Genomic DNA, 22,178 nt, shown 5'->3' with positions numbered 1-22,178 from the left:
AGAGTCTTGCTGAGCTTTCCCCAGCCCTATTTACTATACAGTCTTCCCTCGATTTTCGCGGGTTCAAACTTCGCGAATAGCCTATACCACGGTTTTTAAAAAAATATTAATTAAAAATACTTCACGGTTTTTTTCTATCCCACGGTTTTTCCCACCTGATGGCGTCATACGTCAAAAACTAATAATTTTTGCAAATACAGTATATAACAAAAAAAATAATTATTGTTAATAAATAATTATGTTTATAAATATCAGGATCACTAAGTGTCCTATTCAATGGTGAGTACCAGTAATAATGGTGAGTAAATGGTTGTTAAGGGAATGGGAGATGGTAATTTAGGGGTTTAAAGTGTTAAGGGATGGCTGGTGATACTGTCCATAGTAAAAAATGGTGTATTTACGTCGGCATCTCTACTTCGCGGAAATTCGACTTTGGCAGGTGGTCTCAGAACGCATCCCCCACGAAAATCGAGGGAACACTGTACTGCCAAATATTGATTGTTTTAAAGCAGTTTTAAAACAATCAGTTTTAACCTTTCTCTGAATCAAGAACTGTATTTGTGCATTGAGCTGCATACCAGGGACTGCACTCTCCCCCGCCCCCGCCCCCAAAAAAGTGGAAGCAAGAAGAAATACCAAAAGTTGACTTTATATCATTTCTATATTATTTTTAAAAATACAGTTTACATTATTGCTGTCAACAAAACATATAATGCTTTACTCATTCTATTAAATTTAACAGCCTTGTGAAATTTAAAAGTTTCTGGATGTCATATCCAAAACTTTTAAAGCACACAGAACTCTCTTGTTTCAAGTTCAACGTCAGGTTTTAGATTGAGATCCCCTGAAAAATTCATTTTTGATAGTCTGTTCATTTTTTCCCGTGCACCTTCTTTGACACTACTAATCAAGCCTCTGTTTAATAAAAATCAATGTTTCTGCCAATCATTTGGGAAGTATTTTTCATCTTTCTTTTCTCATTTATGAGATGGGAGCAATGTCTTCTTCACAAAACATTCCCTTACACGTGTTCTATTTCTGCTTTAAACATTTCTAAAAAATATTTATGTGAGAAATGATAGCACTCCGTTTTCAAAAGCATGAATGATGTATTGGGATTTAGACAGAGGCTTCTGTGCTGGTTCATGGAAGGAAATAAAGCCAGGAGTTTGGTAGGAGCTTGGCTTTTTATTAAACACAGAAGAACATGAAAGAAAATGGATTGTTTTCCACCATTTTGGCATGTTTTGAGCTGGCTGAGTGGGGGGAATCTCACCCACTCAACTTATGCTCTGTATTACACTACAACTTATGCCATGAATATAACCCCACTTTATGACAGCATTGGCTCCTGAGTACCTCAGGAGATTTTAGCTTTTATTTACCCATTGGGTCTTCTTAGCTTTCTCCTTCAACCTTCTTTTATAATGCTCATTTGGCCTTCTTCTAATGCTACATAGCCAATGAATTTAACAAGGCTGCCACCAAAAGACATCCAGAGCCACCAGTGTTGTTTTATATATAACTGCAGATCATGTGAGAGTAATTTTTCATCTCTTGTCCTCATTATTTGTCCTTCCTTTACAACCCACAGGTTGTATGAAGAAGATTAAAGCTGCAAAGGCAATGCATAATATGACCTTTATAGCCCTTCATGGCATTGGACCAGAATATCTCCGAGACCGCCTCCTGCCGCACGAATCCCAGCGACCGATCAGGTCCCACAGAGTGGGCCTTCTCCGGGTCCCATCAACTAAACAATGTCGGTTGGCGGGCCCCAGGGGAAGAGCCTTCTCTGTGGCGGCACCGGCCCTCTGGAACCAACTCCCCCCGGAGATTAGAACTGCCCCTACTCTTCCTGCCTTCCGTAAACTCCTTAAAACCCACCTTTGCCGTCAGGCATGGGGGAACTGAAACATCTTCCCCTGGGCATGTTTAATTTATATATGGTATGCTTGTGTGTATGTCTGTTAGTATATGGGGTCTTTTAAATCTTTTAATTTTAAATTTGTTAGATTATTTATTATTTGTTTCCACGTGTTGTGAGCCGCCCCGAGTCTTCGGAGAGGGGCGGCATACAAATCTAAGTAATAAATAAATAAATAAATAAATAATCTTATCTAAACAGCTGAAAGAAAAACTCTTACCTGGAAGCATTTAATAAAATAGCTGCCTTGGGGAGATTGAAATCTTGGAGTATTATCAGGAGGAACATGTTGTTTGCATCCACTGGATGTGATGTGCTGACCAGGTTTATCTATTCTGTGCATAGTGTAGTTTAAGCAATGGCGGTCTCTTTAAGTCTTTTTCAGGAGTTGCAAGTATATGTCAAAGTTGGCTGTGTTAAATCCCTATATCTGACAGGAAGGGTCAGGTTGAAGATATTTATTTGGTGAATATGAAAACATGGGCTACTTAAGGAACGTGGAGGAGGATGAACTCTAGAAAAAAGTTTTGGCCCTCCATACAGTGTAGGACTCTTACTTCTATCTTACTTCTAAACAGAATGGTTGCCAGTCATGGGTAATGAAAGATGTAGGCCAAAGCGATCTGTTAGCAGTTTTTAAGTTGCTCTAGTACTATATGGGATGCTGATCTCCCACCCTAAAGAGATTGGGATGTGGGAAAGGAAATCAGAATCCCCCCCCCCTTTCTCAGTTTCCCCTCTCACTTTCACTGGGGCTAAAACCCGGAAAGAAATTGTGCCTCAGTCTATTTTCAATGTAAATATCTGAGTGTAGTTTCAGAAAAAGAATGCTTGATGTCTATCATTTTTGTTTTTAAAATGAAATATGAAATATTAACAGTAATCTCTCCCCGGCCCCCACCCCCCTTTTGTTCAAGCCTAATTTGGCTTCTGTTCTTTTGTGCTATAATTAGTTCCTCAAATACAGGACAGAAAAAACACTCCATTCCCTTAAGTAACAGAAGAACAAGATAATCTCAAGTAGTTAACTATGGAGCACTCATGACTCATAATCTAGGTCAAAAAAGCAGAGTGGAAACTTTATCCCCCATCTTGCTATGGTTGAACAAAGAGCCATTCTTGCAATCCTATTTCTAAAACATATAGAAAGCCAGGCAGGTTGCTAAAACAAATACAGATATCTCTTCTGGTTTATAATGGTGACTTGTATTAAATAGTAAAAAGTCTTATCAGCAACAACAGTGATGCTTGATAAGACCCACATAATCTTGGGCTTTATGGCTGGGGGCTAAGAAAATTATTTTCACTGGCACAGGTGATTTGTGAAATTGCAGTAAAAATATTATACTCATTCTATATGTATGCATTGTCCTATATTCATTGCAAATAATTTATTATTAATAATAGGTTAGCATAAAGATTTGCCTCGGTGTATTCAGAAGACTTCTGAATATGGAATTCTTTGCCAGAATGTTATGGGTAGGACTTTTGTCTGGGAAAGTACAGTGATCCCTCGAGTTTCGCGAGGGTTCCGTTCCAAGACCCCTCGCGAAACTCGATTTGTCGCGATATAGCAGTGCGGAAGTAAAAACACCATCTGCGCATGTGCGGCCATTTTTTCATGGCCGCACATGCGCAGATGGTGAAGTTTGCGTGTGGGCGGTGGGGAAGACCAAGGGAAGGTTCCTTCAGCCGCCCAACAGCTGATCTGCTCGGTAGCGCGGCAGCAGCGAGGAGCCGAAGATGGGGTTTCCCCTTTGCCTGGGCAACGGGGAAACCTCATCTTCGGCTCCTCGCTGCTGCCGCGCTACCGAGCAGATCAGCTGTTGGGCGGCTGAAGGAACGTTCCCTGGGTCTTCCCCGCCGCCTCGGATCCTCGCTGATGCCCGCCCGCCGTTTGCCGCTCCCCTCGTTCGCCCCCCACTCCCCTCGTTCGCCCGCCGCTCGCCTCGTTCGCCCCCCACTCCCCTCGTTCGCCCGCCGCTCCCCTCGTTCGCCCCCCACTCCCCTCGTTCGCCCGCCGCTCCCCTCGTTCGCCCCCCACTCCCCTCATTCGCCCGCCGCTCCCCTCGTTCGCCCCCCACTCCCCTCGTTCGCCCGCCGCTCGCCTCGTTCGCCCCCCACTCCCCTCGTTCGCCCGCCGCTCGCCTCGTTCGCCCCCCACTCCCCTCGTTCGCCCGCCGCTCCCCTCGTTCGCCCCCCACTCCCCTCGTTCGCCCGCCGCTCCCCTCGTTCGCCCCCCACTCCCCTCGTTCGCCCGCCGCTCGCCTCGTTCGCCCCCCACTCCCCTCGTTCGCCCGCCGCTCCCCTCGTTCGCCCCCCACTCCCCTCGTTCGCCCGCCGCTCCCCTCGTTCGCCCCCCACTCCCCTCGTTCGCCCGCCGCTCGCCTCGTTCGCCCGCCGCTATCGAACTTGCTATCGAGCCTGCTAATGAAATCCAACCCGCAGCAGCCCTTTCCCTCTCCAGGCTGCGGGAGGGGTCCGGAGAACAATGCCTGGCGCCGCGCTCCCGGCTGGGCTTTTTTCCCCCATTTCCCCTCGGGTGGAATTTCAGACCCTCCGCCGGTTGGATTTCATTAGCAGGCTCGATAGCAAGTTCTTCCTCCCTTTAGAAAGCCCCGCAGCCTCCTCCGCCCGGCGAGGCCGCCAGCGAGGACCCGCAAAGCCGCCGCCGCCGCAGCGAGGCCAAGCCGCCCGCTCCCACGGCACGGGCTCCCAACACAGCGCCGCACAGCCCGTCCTCGGCGATGCCTCCGCGGATCTGCAAGCCCAGCCGAGCGACGCCTCTGGTCTGGGCGAAGGCAGTGGGCAGGCCCCGCCGCAGCAGTCCCCGCGGGCACCGCGCGCCAAGGGCCGGCCAGGCCGCCGGCCAACAAAGGGGCTCCCTCGCCTCCCTCGGGCAGGTTTACAAAGGCAGCGCGGCAACTTGGAGCCCGGCACGCCCCGCAGCCCTCGCCTCGCCCGCCTCCGCCTGGCCGGCGCTCCGGCTACCCCCGGCTGAGGAAGAACCGAGTAACCCCCGCCCTCCCCCGCCCGGCTCCCTTCAGCCCCCCGGGGCCAAGCGGGCGGGGGGCGGGCGGGACTTCGCCTGTCTCCGCCGCCCGCATCGCCCCTCCGGCGGGCCGGCCTCCCCTGCCCGCCTCTGCTGCAGCCGCCGCCGCCTCCCCGACTGGCACAAAAGGGCCCCGCCCGCCCCGCCCCGAAGCTTACCTTGCGAGTTTTTGGCTGCGGGGGGAGAAGTAGGACTTTCCTAACTCCCTCCCCCCGGTCGCCGTTTGCTGCTCGCCCGTTCACCTGCCCGCCATCAGGACCGCCGCGCACTAACTTGATGACGGCCAAGCCGTCCCAGATCGTGGGGAGGGGAGCTCTTCTCCAGCCAGGGGACGGCGAGGCCCTCCCAATGCCCCACGCTTGGAGCCGGAGTGAGGCCACTTCCGCCTCCGGATGAAGGAATCTCCTCAAACTCAAAGCCTGTATCCTGCCGCCCGGTTTACCCAGGACACAAGCGGCGAAGTGAGCCACAGCCACCTCCGTTCGGGCGAAGGAATCCCTGGGCAACGGGGAAACCCCACTGAAACCGGGCGGTTTGGACTTTCCATTCCTCCAAGTCACTTCGCCGCTCGTGTCCTGGGTAAACCGGGCGGCAGGATACAGGCTTTGAGTTTGAGGAGATGCCGTCATCAAGTTAGTGCGCGGCGGTCCTGATGGCGGGCAGGTGAACGGGCGAGCAGCAAACGGCGACCGGGGGGAGGGAGTTAGGAAAGTCCTACTTCTCCCCCCGCAGCCAAAAACTCGCAAGGTAAGCTTCGGGGCGGGGCGGGCGGGGCCCTTTTGTGCCAGTCGGGGAGGCAGCGGCGGCTGCAGCAGAGGCGGGCAGGGGAGGCCGGCCCGCCGGAGGGGCGATGCGGGCGGCGGAGACAGGCGAAGTCCCGCCCGCCCCCCGCCCGCTTGGCCCCGGGGGGCTGAAGGGAGCCGGGCGGGGGAGGGCGGGGGCTACTCGGTTCTTCCTCAGCCGGGGGTAGCCGGAGCGCCGGCCAGGCGGGGGCGGGCGAGGCGAGGGCTGCGGGGCGTGCCGTGCTCCAAGTTGCCGCGCTGCCTTTGTAAACCTGCCCGAGGGAGGCGAGGGAGCCCCTTTGTTGGCCGGCGGCCTGGCCGGCCCTTGGCGCGCGGTGCCCGCGGGGACTGCTGCGGCGGGGCCTGCCCACTGCCTTCGCCCAGACCAGAGGCGTCGCTCGGCTGGGCTTGCAGATCCGCGGAGGCATCGCCGAGGACGGGCTGTGCGGCGCTGTGTTGGGAGCCCGTGCCGTGGGAGCAGGCGGCTTGGCCTCGCTGCGGCGGCGGCGGCTTTGCGGGTCCTCGCTGGCGGCCTCGCCGGTCGGAGGAGGCTGCGGGGCTTTCTAAAGGGAGGAAGAACTTGCTATCGAGCCTGCTAATGAAATCCAACCGGCGGAGGGTCTGAAATTCCACCCGAGGGGAAATGGGGGAAAAAAGCCCAGCCGGGAGCGCGGCGCCAGGCATTGTTCTCCGGACCCCTCCCGCAGCCTGGAGAGGGAAAGGGCTGCTGCGGGTTGGATTTCATTAGCAGGCTCGATAGCAAGTTCGATAGCGGCGGGCGAACGAGGCGAGCGGCGGGCGAACGAGGGGAGTGGGGGGCGAACGAGGGGAGCGGCGGGCGAACGAGGGGAGTGGGGGGCGAACGAGGGGAGCGGCGGGCGAACGAGGGGAGTGGGGGGCGAACGAGGGGAGCGGCGGGCGAACGAGGGGAGTGGGGGGCGAACGAGGCGAGCGGCGGGCGAACGAGGGGAGTGGGGGGCGAACGAGGGGAGCGGCGGGCGAACGAGGGGAGTGGGGGGCGAACGAGGGGAGCGGCGGGCGAACGAGGGGAGTGGGGGGCGAACGAGGCGAGCGGCGGGCGAACGAGGGGAGTGGGGGGCGAACGAGGCGAGCGGCGGGCGAACGAGGGGAGTGGGGGGCGAACGAGGCGAGCGGCGGGCGAATGAGGGGAGTGGGGGGCGAACGAGGGGAGCGGCGGGCGAACGAGGGGAGTGGGGGGCGAACGAGGGGAGCGGCGGGCGAACGAGGGGAGTGGGGGGCGAACGAGGCGAGCGGCGGGCGAACGAGGGGAGTGGGGGGCGAACGAGGCGAGCGGCGGGCGAACGAGGGGAGTGGGGGGCGAACGAGGCGAGCGGCGGGCGAACGAGGGGAGTGGGGGGCGAACGAGGCGAGCGGCGGGCGAACGAGGGGAGTGGGGGGCGAACGAGGCGAGCGGCGGGCGAACGAGGGGAGTGGGGGGCGAACGAGGGGAGCGGCGGGCGAATGAGGCGAGCGGCGGGCGAACGGGACGTGCGGCCGCCGAACGGGGCGAGCGGCAAACGGCGGGCGGGCATCAGCGAGGATCCGAGGCGGCGGGGAAGACCCAGGGAACGTTCCTTCGGCCGCCTAGCAGCTGATCTGCTCGGCAGCGCAGCACCAGCGAGGAGCCGAAGATCTTCGGCTCCTCGCTGCTGCTGCGCTGCCGAGCAGATCAGCTGCTAGGCGGCCGCTCGAGAGCAAGAGGGGGAGAGAAAGAGAGAGAAGGAAAGAAAGAGATGAGAGAGGGAGGAAGAGAGTGTGAGATAGGAAGAAGCAACATAGAGAAAGAGAAAGAAAGATGAGAAAGGAAGGAAGAGAGTGACCTGATCGGGTGGGGAAAATCGCGATATAGTGTTCGCGAAGATCGAGATGGTAACAATTGCTGAAAAATCGCGATATAGCGTTTTCGCGAAGATCGAGATCGCGAAACTCGAGGGATCACTGTACTACAGTAAAACAATACTGTTCTTTCATATTAAGAATTTCAACTGGCAAAGCAGTACCACAAGAATGCAGTGCAATTCAGCCACATGCTGAATATAATGCCAAACTTTCTTTGGGGAGAAAAAAAGTCCGTTTTCTAAAAAGCAAAACTCACAGCATCCCAAGTACATTGCTGAAACCTATCTCTGTGGGATCACAAATTCAATTCCATGTTTATAAATAATCAACCCACTTGGAGTCTAATAACAAAAAAATATAGAACCGTTATCCTATTTGTGCTTTAAGTCCTCCTTTATACTCTTATTCTTCCCAATCGTTACTTGACTCACTATAGCAAATGGAGGGACTGTGGATTTCTTATAGGGCATACACTCTGTTGGCATAGATCTACAGTGCTTACTATCTTCCATGTCAAAATATCCAGCAACAATAAGTCTTATCTTCCTATGTAGGGACACTAGGATGTCACAATTGTCAGAGGGAAATAATGTAGAGTGGCTAGCTAGACTAACAAGTTGCTCCAAGAGCTGTGTTCTTTAAAGCATAGAGTCATTTTACTCAAATTCAATACTTGTGCTTGTCAAACCTTTTAAATAATTATTTCAATCTCTTCTCTTCTATCCACCCTCCCTCCCTTAGGTTCCAATAAATCTCCTTTGTTTAGTAAGTAATTTTGTTTTGTAAGGCAATTACTATGCAGGTAATAACAAAAAATTGGATTGTTTATTTATTCAAATAATTTCGTTAATTTTAATCAAGGAATCAACTGAATTTCTAAAAGATTTGTATTTGAGCAAGATAGGGGAGAGTATTCCCGACTACACCTTAATCTTTGGTAAAATAAAGTGTAGCCTAAGAAAGATAAATATTGATTCAAACAGCTTTCTTTTAGAATAGTTATATAAACAGATATATAACATATGAACTTTCCCCACCCTAATGCATGGATTGAAAATGTAGGATCTCTTAAGTTTTGGCCAAACTATGACTATTGTTAACCTTGAACAGGATTACTCAAGTTCTTTTTATTTTCTGCTGCAACATGTTAACCTGACTTGAATGTCAGAATGAATCAGTTGTTGATTTTATTTAGGAATTTAGCAGAGGTAAAAGAAATTCAAGCTCAGCTTCAATTGTACAGACTGAAAGGTTACATACTAAATAGCCGAAGTAATGACTTTCTATGTTAAGAATATTGTGGTACCCCAAGAAACTTGGCCTAATGAAATCCACATTAGTTAATTTTGGTTAGAACACAAATTTTAAGAATCCCATCTTAAAATGTTGCTTCCAGCAAGAGATTTTATTCCTTTTATAATAGCCATGAATGCTTTGCCAGACAGAATTGTACTCGCTGAAATGCAATTTTGATCAGGATCTAAGGAAGGACAAGGGGCCTACCTTGGTCTGTCTTTTCTTCAGCAATCATTGTGGAGCATAAAATAGTGTGAATGTCACATTTAAAGCTTCTTTTTAAAAATATGGCCCCCCTCATCCTTTAACAACAGCCACAGTCTGAATTTAAACCTTATATTTTCTCTGCAAGACCCATAATATATTTAGTGCCATAATCTTTTATTACACTAGGTACTTTTTATTATTGCAGACTGCATGGAATAACAAGTTTTATAAGAAAGCTAGGTATGCTTGAAAAGATTTGTACCGTGTATCTGAAGCTATGGTTAAGCCTGCAATTGAAAACCTCTGGGCAGAGAAAAAAGGGTCCACACCAGGGACCGCTCCATAAAGCCTGCTTATCCTATATGAAGGATCTCCATCACTCCTTTTAAGAACAGACATAACTTCGTGATCTGCCTTACCCCTCTCTTTCTTTTGCTAATCACATACCTGATGACAAATTGAAAACAAACAAAAGCAAGCAAATTTATAAAATTTGGTTGGTCTAGTTAAAAAAAAAGATACTTCTTTCAAATATTTTTCTTCTTTTCCCCCCCTCATGGCCAACAGAGCTGGTAGTGTTGCCTTCTAATCAGAGTCTTGAATTCTTTTCATGTAGTGAATAATAAATGTATTTTTATTTATATGAAGTGTTGTACCTCATGAATCTTGACAAATGTATCTTTTCTTTTAAGTACACTGAGAGCATATGCACCAAAGACAAATTCCTTGTGTGTCCAATCACACTTGGCCAATAAAGAATTCTATTCTATTCTATTCTAGATTTAAATATGACTCTAGCCAGTTTACAAAAATTAAAAATACACAACTTCAGGTGTCAAAGATAACAATAACCCCACTCACAGGAAAACAACAACAAACTTACATCGACACATCAGACATCAGTTCTCTTCAGCTCAAATTGTAATGACTTTGAATTAGGTGACCTTTTCAGCCCCAATGTAGAAACATAGAAGACTGACGGCAGAAAAAGACCTCATGGTCCATCTAGTCTGCCATTATACTATTTCCTGTATTTTATCTTACAATGGATATATGTTTATCCCAGGCATGTTTAAATTCAGTTACTGTGGATTTACCAACCATGTCTGCTGGAAGTTTGTTCGAAGGATCTACTACTCTTTCAGTGAAATAATATTTTCTCACGTTGCTTTTGATCTTTCCCGCAATAACGAGCTTGGCTTATTTTCCACACATTTTTCTCCAACAAACAGAAATGGGGCACATTATGGCTTTGGGTTTCTCCTGATGGGTGTCATGTGCCTGCTGCCAGATGTCCTTTTCATACAGGGAATTGGATGTGGGGAAGAATCGCTATGCACCTAACAGGGTGATCCTTAACCATTTCTGCTATTGGAGCTTGAAACAATCTAACCTAACACTTCTCTTTAAAGTTATATTTTGCCATATTTTCCTGTAACAGACAACACATGCCAGCAAGTTTAATTTATTATATTATTGTTATAGCTTAGAAAAGGAGAAGAAAGCTGTGTGCTTTTGATATACTCTGTGTGTGTTTGTGCGTCACATGTTTTTGATGAATTTGAAAACTAAGGGAGACTAGGATAGATCTATTTTGGCCTTATTTTGACCTCATCAGCTAGCCATACACTCACTGGGACTTGAACGTGCAACCTTTGCCTTGTAAGGCAGAGAATTAACCTCTAGGCTACAGTATCCAATCCCTTCAGCTCTGTACCAGGGAAGGGTTACATATTTTTTGTGTCGAATCACCCTGGTATATTGAAGGAACATCACGGCTCCTTTTTTGCCTCTCAGCCCAACCAATTATATATATATATCTTACTGTTTTTTGCTTTTGTTTTTCAGGTTCATACCTTCAGAGGTCCACATTGGTGTGAATATTGTGCCAACTTCATGTGGGGCCTCATTGCTCAGGGAGTGAAATGTGCAGGTAACAATGACTCAGATGGGAGATGATGTAGGATTTTTTTCCATTTAGTAACAGAATTTGTTGCCTTAATCTTTAAACTTAATCTGAAGTGGCAGATATTAAAAGTGGATTACAGATCCTGAAATCTAGAGCTTTCCCAGATAATGTATAATTGTCAGTTGCTAAAACGCAGGAAAGAGAGTTGTAAGTGACAGAAGTTTCTGAATTTGCAAAAGCGAAATAAAGATAGAAAACAGGGTGCAGTCAAATCAAGCCTATTTATCCTCATCATATTCCATGTGCACTAATGAATGTCAAGAACAGTGGCCTCCAACCTTTCTGGCACTAGGGAATTGTTTCATGGAAAACAATTTTTCCACAGATCAGAAGGGATGGTTTCATGCACAACCTAGATCCTGCACATTCGTAGAGGAAGCTTCACTTGCTCTCCTGCCACTTGCACAGATCAGTTCCTAACAGGCCATGGACCAGTACTGGTCCAGGGCCCAGGGATTGGGGACCTCTGATCTAGAATAAGAATAGTTGTATGCGGATGACCAAAACATTGAAAAGAGATGCTTTGAAAGGAGAGATGTTAAAGTCTGTTCCTGTTTCTCTCTCCACATGTTGTTCCATGGAATGGACCAACAGCCCTTCTGTAGGTGCTCTATTTATCTGTTTGCACAGGTAAAGTAAACTTGGGGGGAGAGGGAAGTAGATCTCATTCTAAAACTAAAGACACTTCAATTGTCTCAATAATTAAGACACTTAACTTGACATATAGAATCATTTGCTTGCAAACATTGCCGTGTAGCATAGCCATTATTGTTGAAATGAATTTCTGTTCATTTTGTCCCTTTCAATATTTTTTGATTTCTTAAACCAATGTAATTGGAGCACGAATAATGTGCAGTTTAGTATTTAATAGAGCATAATATATTAAAAAGAGATCCAGTTTGTTGAACTGTAGTGGTTAGGACATCAAGCTGGAAATTGGGAAGTCTGTGAGTTCTAGGCCTGCCTTGGGCACAAAGTCAGCTGGATGACCTTGGGCCAGTTATACTCTTCCTGTCAGTCCTAGGAAGGAAGGCCAGGGCAAATCACTTCTGATAACTTGCCAAGAGAAAACAGCAGGACCTGTCTCGGCAGTCGCCAGGAGTCAATGCTGACTTGAAGGCAGATACATCTATGCATAATATATCAAAAAGAACTTAAAACAGTTCTTCTTCTGAAATGTCAAATGTTTTCAAGAGCATGGAACAATTGTTCTTACCAACTCTGAACTAAGTGAAAAATAAGAAAGGAAAGTATGAATTATTATTATTGTTGTTGTTGTTGTTTTATTCATTAAACATAAAACTCAATCAACTGAACATGTAAAAATGTATTGCTGAAGAGACGGAATAACGACTCGGACACCAGAGCTGGATTTAAACTTGGGTCATTTTTATTATAATAAATTTGCATAATTTATTAATTAAATTAGCATAAATTAGCATAATTTGCATAATCAACATACTTAACTATGACCCGGAACCAAATGGACCTGCAGGGTCAAACAAACACTTCCGGGGCGGAAATGACGTAAAAGGTCAACATTCCTGGGCAACTATGGGCGTAATCGATGCTGGTCCAGGTGAGGGACCTCTCCCTCACCTGAGACCCTGCCATACACTCGCATGAGGGGGGTCCCGCCGGCTCACCCCTACCCTGGGACTTCAATAGCGGGACCCAAAGACAGGTTCCCCCCAAGTGCGCAGGTAGCACCCACCATGGTCTTGGAGAGAACCTGTCAATCATCCCCAAAGATGCCCAAGGGAGAACGCGCAGTTGCTGAAACCACCCAGATTTCCGCCCCTAACCTGCCTACCCAATGACCAGAGGTAAGCCAATTAACCTAATTAAATGCCAACACCCCCTAACCGCCCATCCATCTCCCCAGTGTGGAATGGGCGAAAAAACAGCCTGGCCTAAATGGGCGAGGCTGCAAAAAATTCCCATTCGGCCCCCGCAGGCGACCCCGAAGCACACTGCAAAATAGGGAAGGGCGGGTGGGTGTCTGCTCAGGCACCAGGTCCGGGCGAAAAGGCTCTCTTCCCGGCCTGCTGTCCCTTAAATAGGGCCAGCAGGCCACGCCCGGACCCGACGTCATGCCCAGCCACGTGGGCAGGGCCTTCTCGGCCGAAATCTCGCCTCGCGAGATTTCGGCCGAAACCAAGATGGCGGCCGCCATCGGGAGGGCCCGAGTCTGCCGGCCCTCCAGCAAAAGCGCCGGGAAGCCGGTGAGTCGGCCGGCGATATTGCTGAAGAGACGGAATAACGACTCGGACACCAGAGCTGGATTTAAACTTGGGTCATTTTTATTATAATAAATTTGCATAATTTATTAATTAAATTAGCATAAATTAGCATAATTTGCATAATCAACATACTTAACTATGACCCGGAACCAAATGGACCTGCAGGGTCAAACAAACACTTCCGGGGCGGAAATGACGTAAAAGGTCAACATTCCTGGGCAACTATGGGCGTAATCGATGCTGGTCCAGGTGAGGGACCTCTCCCTCACCTGAGACCCTGCCATACACTCGCATGAGGGGGGTCCCGCCGGCTCACCCCTACCCTGGGACTTCAATAGCGGGACCCAAAGACAGGTTCCCCCCAAGTGCGCAGGTAGCACCCACCATGGTCTTGGAGAGAACCTGTCAATCATCCCCAAAGATGCCCAAGGGAGAACGCGCAGTTGCTGAAACCACCCAGATTTCCGCCCCTAACCTGCCACGGAGCGGGGGTCAGATCTCTATCTTGGCCCCCCGACTCCCCCCTCTATCTGCGCCAGCTCACGCAGAGACCTCTGCAGGTCCTGTAAGAAAATGGCGTTCCCCTGTTCTGACAGGTGAACGCCATCGGCCCGGTAAAGCCACGGCCGATCTACAGTGATGAGGGGATGGGCAACTACAATCCCCCCTAATTCTTTGACAGTCTTTCCCACGGCCTTATTCACCCTACGTCTAACCCGGTGGATGGCCCTAAGGGAAATGGCGTCCCTCCAAACGATCCTTGGAAGGATCTCTGACCACACCACTTGCGTGGTGGGCCACAACGTGCGAAGCCGCCGCAGGTCTTCGCGCGCCTGGACGATCAACGGTAGACCGCCAAGCAGGCATAGGTCATTGCCACCAAGGTGCAAGACCAGCCATCTGGGTGCGGCTATGGGCTGCCGACCACCCAGTCCCATCTGGGCGCGACCCTGGGTAGCCGCCCGCCCAGCAGCGCCGGGTACCGCCCTGAGATGCTGCGTACCCAGCAGCGTCGGTAGGAGGCCCTCCCACCGCATACCCCTCCGGCCCATCCAAACAACATTGACCCACCGTCCCAACGACAGCTGGGTCCCGATGGCACTTCTGGCAGCTGAGCGGCCGGCCCAGAAGACCATGCTGTGGCCACACAGCAGCGCCGTCGGTTTCTGCCTGGACTGGGAACCTGGAAGAGGACACACACAGAGAGGTTACCTAGCCTAAACCCTGCCCCGGATCCTCAGCGGGCCTAACATAACCCAAATATGCCGCTGACCGCCAGCGGCCGATCTCCTGAATCCGTTGGGCCGGGAGACCAGAAAGTGCCGCGCTAGTGGCGGCGCCAATACGGAACGAATGCGTTCCATAACCGGCGGGATCCATGCCTACCTGAGACATAGCCTTAGACACTATCGCCCAGAATTGATACCGGGTCAGGGGGGAACCATCCTGGTGTATAAAAAGGTACCCATGCCCTGACCCACGCAAAACACAAAATTGCTGCAAAGCAGCCACCGGGCAAACAGACTTATCGGCGGCTGCACTAAGTTCAAGTCTAACCCCTCTGTGTAACTGATCTGTCTTGGAGTGTCTCACCAAAAGGGAGACACCCCCCTGTCTAAAGGACAGATCAGCGAGCTGGAAGGCGCGGAGCGACAAGTCAGACTGCGAGGAGGCCATGGCCTCGCTGACCCTGAGGGCCCCGAAAAACATAACGCAAGTCGCTGCCCTGAACAGCCGAGCCTCATAAGGAGAGGCGCACAGACTGCCAAACGTCTGATTAATCAGAGACAGCTGCTGAACCGTCAGGGCCCGACGAGCGTCAGCGGGAAACCCCTGTCGCTCCCTCACCCAACCTTCCAGCATCCTCCGGATGCGAAAATCACCCGTAAAATCACCAAACCCCCCCGCCTTGGACAGAAAGGCGAGGCCGGCTAACCTAGCCCTGATAGTCCTCACTGAAAGGCCACGCCCCTTCAGCAGGACACAGAATTCAGCTAGGTGCTCAACCGGGGCAGGCCAGCAATGAGGGTAACCCTTACCCAGCCTGAAATCCCCAAACTCCTTACCTGCACGCTGATAAGCTCGCAGGGTACTAGGAGCTACCGATAAGGCGATCGCCCTGGAGGCCTCATCTCTCCAGCTCTCGAGAGCCCGCCCAGGCTCCACAGGTGGGCTGGAAACACCTCCGGCGACTCTCGGGCCCACGGGGCCAGGGTCCGAAACCTGGACAACTGACCACGGGACAAGGCGTCAGCCACCCCGTTATCTAAACCAGGGACGTGCCTAGCCAAAAACAAGGCGTTCAAAGACAAGGACCTGTGCACAAAATGGCGGACAAGCCGCATCACCCTGTCACTCTTGGAGGACAGGGCGTTCACAACATGGACAACCGCTAGATTGTCACACCAAAAATGCACAGTCTTATCCCTGAACTGCTCCCCCCAGAGCTCTAAGGCCACTATTAAGGGGAAAAGCTCCAAAAAGGTTAAGTCCTTAACCAATGAACAGGCACTCCATTCCGGAGGCCATGCCGACCAGCACCACTGGTCACCTAACACTACCCCAAAACCGCAAGTCCCTGCGGCGTCGGAACACAGCTGCAGCTCCGCTTCCAAAAGAAGCTCCTGCCGCCAAAACGACAACCCGTTAAAACGTTCCAAAAACTCCCGCCACACGCAGAGGTCAGCCCTGACCCCTGCACATAAGCGGGTACGATGGTGGGGCAAACTCAGCCCCTTCATCGCATCATACAACCGGCGAGAAAAAGCCCTACCGGGCACCACTACCCGACAGGCAAAATTAAGAATCCCAGCCAACTCCTGGAGCTGCCGAAGAGTAACCTTCCTGCAGCCCAGGACCGCCTCAAGTTTGGACCTGATCTTAATCAACTTATCCAGGGGCAATCTGGAAGATTGCTCCACTGAATCCAATTCAATACCCAGGAAGGTAATCCTGGTGGCAGGGCCTTCGGTCTTCTCGGAGGCTAAAGGCACCCCCAATTGAGCACAAAGGGCTTCGAAGTCCCGCATCAAAGCAAAGCATTGCTCAGATTGCGCAGGCCCGGCCACCAAGAAATCATCAAGGTAATGAACGACAGACCCCAGGCCACTCCGCCTCCTGAGCACCCACTCGAGGAAGGTACTAAAGCTCTCAAAGAGGGAGCAGGAAATAGAGCAGCCCATCGGCAATGCCCTATCCACATAAAACCCACCTTCGAAATGGAAGCCCAGCAGCTCGAAGTCGCCTGGGTGAATGGGGAGGAGCCGAAATGCCGACTTAATGTCGCATTTACCCATAAGGGCTCCCACCCCACACTCCCTAACCATAGCCACGGCCGCATCAAAGGATGCGTACCGGACGGAACAAAGCTCGTCAGGAATGAAGTCATTCACTGACTCCCCTTTTGGAAAAGACAAATGGTGAATCAATCTAAATTCACCACTCGCCTTTTTGGGGACTACACCTAAGGGGGACACACGAAGATTCGGAAAGGGCGGCTCCGGGAAGGGCCCAAGGACCCTGCCCTCAGCCACCTCCTTTCGAATCTTAGCCCGTACAATGTCTTCATGCCCGACAACCGACCTGAGGTTGTCGGACATGAAGGCCCTCCTAATACCCACATAAGGGATCCTAAATCCCTCAGAGAAGCCCCTCAAGAGCAACTCGGCTCTCGGGCGAGGGTGGTAGTCGATCAACCAACCCTCTAGCACAGAAACATTAATTGGGCTGGGCCCCTTTTCCCCCAGCTGGTGGGGGAGGTTTTCCTGGACCCCCGCCCTTCTTTTCCGCCCCCTTCTTGGGGCGGGGACAGACTGAAGCTGCATGGGACCCCCCACAATTCCCGCAGGCATGCTTGTATTTACAAAAGGGACGAAAACACGCCCCTTTTGCAGCAAACTCATGACAAGCGGGCGAGGCCCCCTTGCCAGCCACACCAGGAGTCGCCTTGGCCGGCGAAGCCGCGCCGGGCTCCTCCTCCATAAAGTGCCCACTATCCGTGCGCTCACACCCTTCCTTCCCGGACATATGCGTGGCCCGGAACCACAGGTCCGGGACCACCATATCCCACGGCAAGTTGGGCTCCACAGACATCCTCATGCGGAAACCCTTATCATAATGGCGCCAGATGGTGCCCTTATATTCAAAATGGGCCCTGGCGATTAAGTCTATATACTTAAACATGGCAGAGGCCATAGCCGGCTGCCGTTGGATCACTACCGACCCATAGGTAAGAAAGGCATACAGCCACGAGCTGAAGCATTTCGTTACCTTGGTCTTCTTCGTTTTCTCCCCCGGGACGATCTCCTTCTCCTGTTTGGGAACCTCACGGTTCAACAGCGAGAAGAGATCCACATACTCGCCCCGCCAAATAGCCTCCTTGACCGACGGGTGAAGGTGGCAACCTAGAGGGGTGGATGGAAGCCCGCACGGTATGGCCCCCGCTTTAATACAAGCGAAGGGGTCCCACACCGAGTTGGCCGCCACACCAAAAACACCCGCCCCATGGGGATAGGGGAAAACCGGGAGCGGGGGCATGACAGGAGGGGCCGGAGGAACCCACCCCCCTGCCCCGGACACCGCTGGTGTCCCCACAGGACCCGTCCCAGACACCGTAGCAGCGCTGGCCGCCGGCGGCCCCGGAGGAGGTACCGGCGGAGCCCACACCTGCCCACAGGTGCCCGCGGGGGACCCCAAAAAGCTGGACCCACTCCTGACCCCCGCCGGGGGAAAACCCGGGGCGGGGGGAGGAAGAAAAGACAGGGATGTGTTGTGTGGTGCAGCCTCACCTGCCCCGTACGGGGTTGAAGACATCCACGGGGGGCCCAATGGTGCGGGGCCCGGGAAAGCCGCCATCGGCCCTGCCGGGGCCTGCCGCCCGAACGGAGCCGGCTGCCCAGCCTGGGCCGCCGCCGGCTCCCTCCCCAACGCTGCAGGCACTTGGTTGCTGGCCGCTCCGGGGACTGCACCGCTCCTCCACTGCTCGAGCTCATCGAGCCTCTCCAACACCCTGGCCCAAGACAAAGCAGGAGAAATATCAGCTTGAGGGGCAGGAGGCAACGAGACCACCCCCCCCTGGTCAGGGACCACCCCCGCAGTCCCCTCCCTGCTGGCCCGGGCCCGGGCAGAAGGCCTAAGGGCCCTTCTGGGTCGCACCGCTGGCGGAGCCATCGGAGTAGAGGCAGGCCTCTTCTTAGGAGCCATCACCCTGCTCCTTGTATGCAATGAGCCAATAAAACTAGGCCACAACCCACCGCCCAGGTGGCAGGCCCAACTCCCCCAACGCAGGGCCCAACCTAAAGCCTAAGCCCCAGCAACCCTTCACCCCCTTTATCGGGAATAATACTAATGAGAGATATGACACAGTATTAATTGATTGATATCCCCCCAATGGCAAGCCTCCCTGCGCAGGCAGGCCTCAAAGGCCTGTAATCCAACCTCCCAAGACCGGGGGCCCAGACAAAACACCCCCCAGCACGCCCTCCTCCCAGCCGGGAGGAGGTTACCAGTCCCCCTCGGGCCCGAGGGGGATCCTGAAGACTGCAGCCACGCGAAGAGAGGATAAGGCCACACGTCGTCCTGCTAGGAGAAGAGCCAGAAAACCTCGTTGCGCAACGAGCAAAGCACTTTTCGCCCCCTCGGCAGGCCACAAAATGGCGGCCGCGACACGAGGGAGACCCAAAATGGCGGCCGAGCAGCACCCAAGAAGTGTCTGCTCAGGCACCAGGTCCGGGCGAAAAGGCTCTCTTCCCGGCCTGCTGTCCCTTAAATAGGGCCAGCAGGCCACGCCCGGACCCGACGTCATGCCCAGCCACGTGGGCAGGGCCTTCTCGGCCGAAATCTCGCCTCGCGAGATTTCGGCCGAAACCAAGATGGCGGCCGCCATCGGGAGGGCCCGAGTCTGCCGGCCCTCCAGCAAAAGCGCCGGGAAGCCGGTGAGTCGGCCGGCGATATTACATATATCATTGATGATATGGGTTGCTGCCAGCATCCTAGTTACCAACCAAGTATCTTCTTAAAATGTACGATGTTCCGAATAGCACAGTTTTTGCAGTTCTGCTAATGTTATTGCAGTAAGCTGCAATTTCTTGATGTGAGTTGTAAAATTCTTGGACATAGTATCAAGTGCTCCGATGCCAATGGGTATCACTGTTACATGTTTCATCCATAGTTGTGTAGTTTCAATGACCAGGTCGTGATATTTGTGATTTTTCCCTGATGATGGTGATGATGACGACTAGTACTACTATTAGTAGTAGTAGTAGTAGTAGTAGTCCAGTTTCCCCATATATCTGTCATTGGGGAACTCACGTTAAATGAAGCTCCAGCTAAATCAGAAAAGCTAAGGTGAAACTGTGGGTTATGAGGCTGGCTTGTTCACATGGTGAACAATTTAAACCAATTGGATATTAACTGTGATTGTGTCTAGAATAAAATCAGGCATCTGATTTTCTTTTCCTGGCACACAAGACAGGAAGAAGGGGTGTTCACCATATTTGCCCTTGTAACACTCCACCATAATTTAGCTCATTTACTGGTAATTATTTCAGATAACTTAGTTTTCAGCTTAAATGGACTCCAGAGGATGGTAGAGAACAGGGAGGCCTGGAGGAATGTTGTCCATGGGATTGCAATGCATCAAACATTACTTAGCAACTAACAACAACAACTTAGTCCACTAGTTCCTTCAGCAAAAACATCTTTCTGTAGAAAGCAGTATACAAATGGGGTACTCTTGTCTTTTACATTTATCACACTCACTCAGGTGCACAATAATATTTTTAAGTTATGACAGGAGGAAATGCAGGTGTTGAAATCTCTTACGTCAGAGGAGAAATTAAAACATGTTGATCACTTTTATTAAAATGGATGGAATGCACTTAAAGTTCTTACATTTAACTGGCTTTTCTTATTTGGGCTTGTAGACCAGTAGTAATGATTAAAAGTACTAAGAGAATAAAATATTTAGAGCAGGTTGGCAGATATTGGATGCAAAGTAAATATGTTTAATTATCCTAAAATTTCCCGGCCTTAGGAAGCATACAGTATAATAGACACTTGAAAATTAGGGTTTCTGGCTGAAACATAGACCTGCCTATTCATGATGCCTTAATGAGAGAATTTTAGTCAGATGCTGTTTTAAACCTGATAACTGTTTCTTTGTGTTGTTGGTGTGCCCTGCATCTCCTGTGCAGGAATAAAATAAAGAAGACTGTTGGACTACAGAATAAAGCAGCATAAAGCATTTTCAAGGACTGTACACAGACAAGTAGTAGGCTAGTAGGTCTACCTAGGGGTTGTTGAACCCAGTTTTACAACTGCCCCAAAAACTTATCTTGAGATATGTACGAGTCAGCCCAAAAGGTCAGAGTCAGCTAGAGGTGCATTTCGCAACCAGAGCCCAACGTGTGTAGTTGAACAGGCTGTTTCAGAAAGCAGGGAAAGTGTTGCTTCAGCCATTTCTTCTGAAAAGCCATGCTAGAATCCGGTCCCCACCACTTTGTGATCCTTGTCTGAAAGCCTGAAAAATGTGGAGGACACAATCAAAGATTAGAGAACTTCAAGGCCTTCTGTGATCCTTTCCAGTTTAGCTTGAACATCCCATCTTAAAAAGAGACCGTTGTTCTGTTTGATGGCATAAGTGCACCAGTGTGCCTTCCATCCCCTGCCCTAAAGTTTCTTTTTTACTAGTATCATGTATATGAATATTATTATATCTTTGCATACCACCAATATGTGCTTGACAAAACAAACAAACAAATAAATAAGTGAATATTAACTGCTAGCAATTTAAAAGCAATGCTTGAAACAAAAAGTAAGATAAAATCTGCATCATTTTCATCCACTTATTGATGGTTTGAGAAGTGTATTTGAAGGAGCACTTTATTTGAGTTTAGAATGCTGCATCTCTTAAGGAATAGAGTGGGGGCGGTGCTGTGGTTAGCTCTGGCCCAGCTCCTGCCCCAAGGAATGTGCAGGTGGATGTGGGGGAGACATCCACAGGCCGCAGGCCTGTTTTGCTCCTGATGGAATCTGCCGATGAAGCCTCCTCTGACCAAGGAAGCATGAGTGACAGGGAAGAGGGGAGTTTGGCAGACAGCCCAGGAGGAGATCAATCATCTGTATCATCCTTGGATTCTGAACAAGAATTAATGACACATCCATGCATGCGTAGAGTGATGCATAGGAGACAACAACTGAAGGATTATTACAAGAGAAAATGAGGCCACCTGTGGTTGGGTGGGGCTCCAGTAATTAGGGCTGCTGCTATAAATAGCAGTGTGTGGGTTTGGCCATTGTGAAAGAGTATCTGATCGCAGTTCTTCAGGAATCGTGTGTGTTGCTGTTTTCTGGACTTTGTTTGTTTATTTTTCACACCTTTGAAACCAAAGCAGAGCAACGTGTGTGTGTGTGTGTGTCTCACTTCGTTGGAAGAAGAAGGGGTGTGAAGTTTCTTCACAGCTGCTAGCTAAGTACTTAATGACTGCTTAAGGGAAATTGTACAGACTACCCGGTTGTTTTGGGACCAGTGCTCTTTGCAATACAAAAAGAGTGCTTAGTTTATTTTGAATTTTGTGATAAAGAACATTGTTTTGAATTTTCAAACGTGTGTGTGTCTGAAATTTGTACCCTTGAATTTTTGGGAGGTTCCTACCAGAGAGCCCAGAAGAACAGGCGGGAAGAAATAATACAGGTAGTCTTCAAGTTGTGACCATTCATTCATCATTCAAAATTACAACAATTTTTATTGTCGAAGGGGAACTTATCCCCAAAGCTGCAGCCAGTGGAGCATCCTTGCCATCATGTGATTATGCTTTCCACTTTCCCTGTCAGCTTCCCACAA

At 50.5% G+C, this 22,178-nt stretch overlaps 1 protein-coding gene across 3 annotated transcripts in view; it reads left to right on the top strand.

The window, feature by feature from the left end:
- CHN1 (chimerin 1) overlaps positions 1-22,178 on the top strand; it is a 121,184-nt gene that overhangs the window by 82,654 nt on the left and 16,352 nt on the right. For all 3 annotated transcript variants that reach the window (XM_070731781.1, XM_070731782.1, XM_070731783.1), the window contains one exon: positions 10,973-11,057. In XM_070731781.1, coding sequence (XP_070587882.1) covers positions 10,973-11,057 — 85 coding nt within the window. The remainder of the gene's footprint in view (positions 1-10,972; positions 11,058-22,178) is intronic.

The sequence above is a fragment of the Erythrolamprus reginae genome, chromosome 1 (assembly GCF_031021105.1).
Source record: "Erythrolamprus reginae isolate rEryReg1 chromosome 1, rEryReg1.hap1, whole genome shotgun sequence".
Lineage (NCBI taxonomy): Eukaryota > Metazoa > Chordata > Lepidosauria > Squamata > Dipsadidae > Erythrolamprus > Erythrolamprus reginae.
Note: the sequence above shows the minus strand (reverse complement) of the source record. Positions and strands in the feature narration are given on the sequence as shown.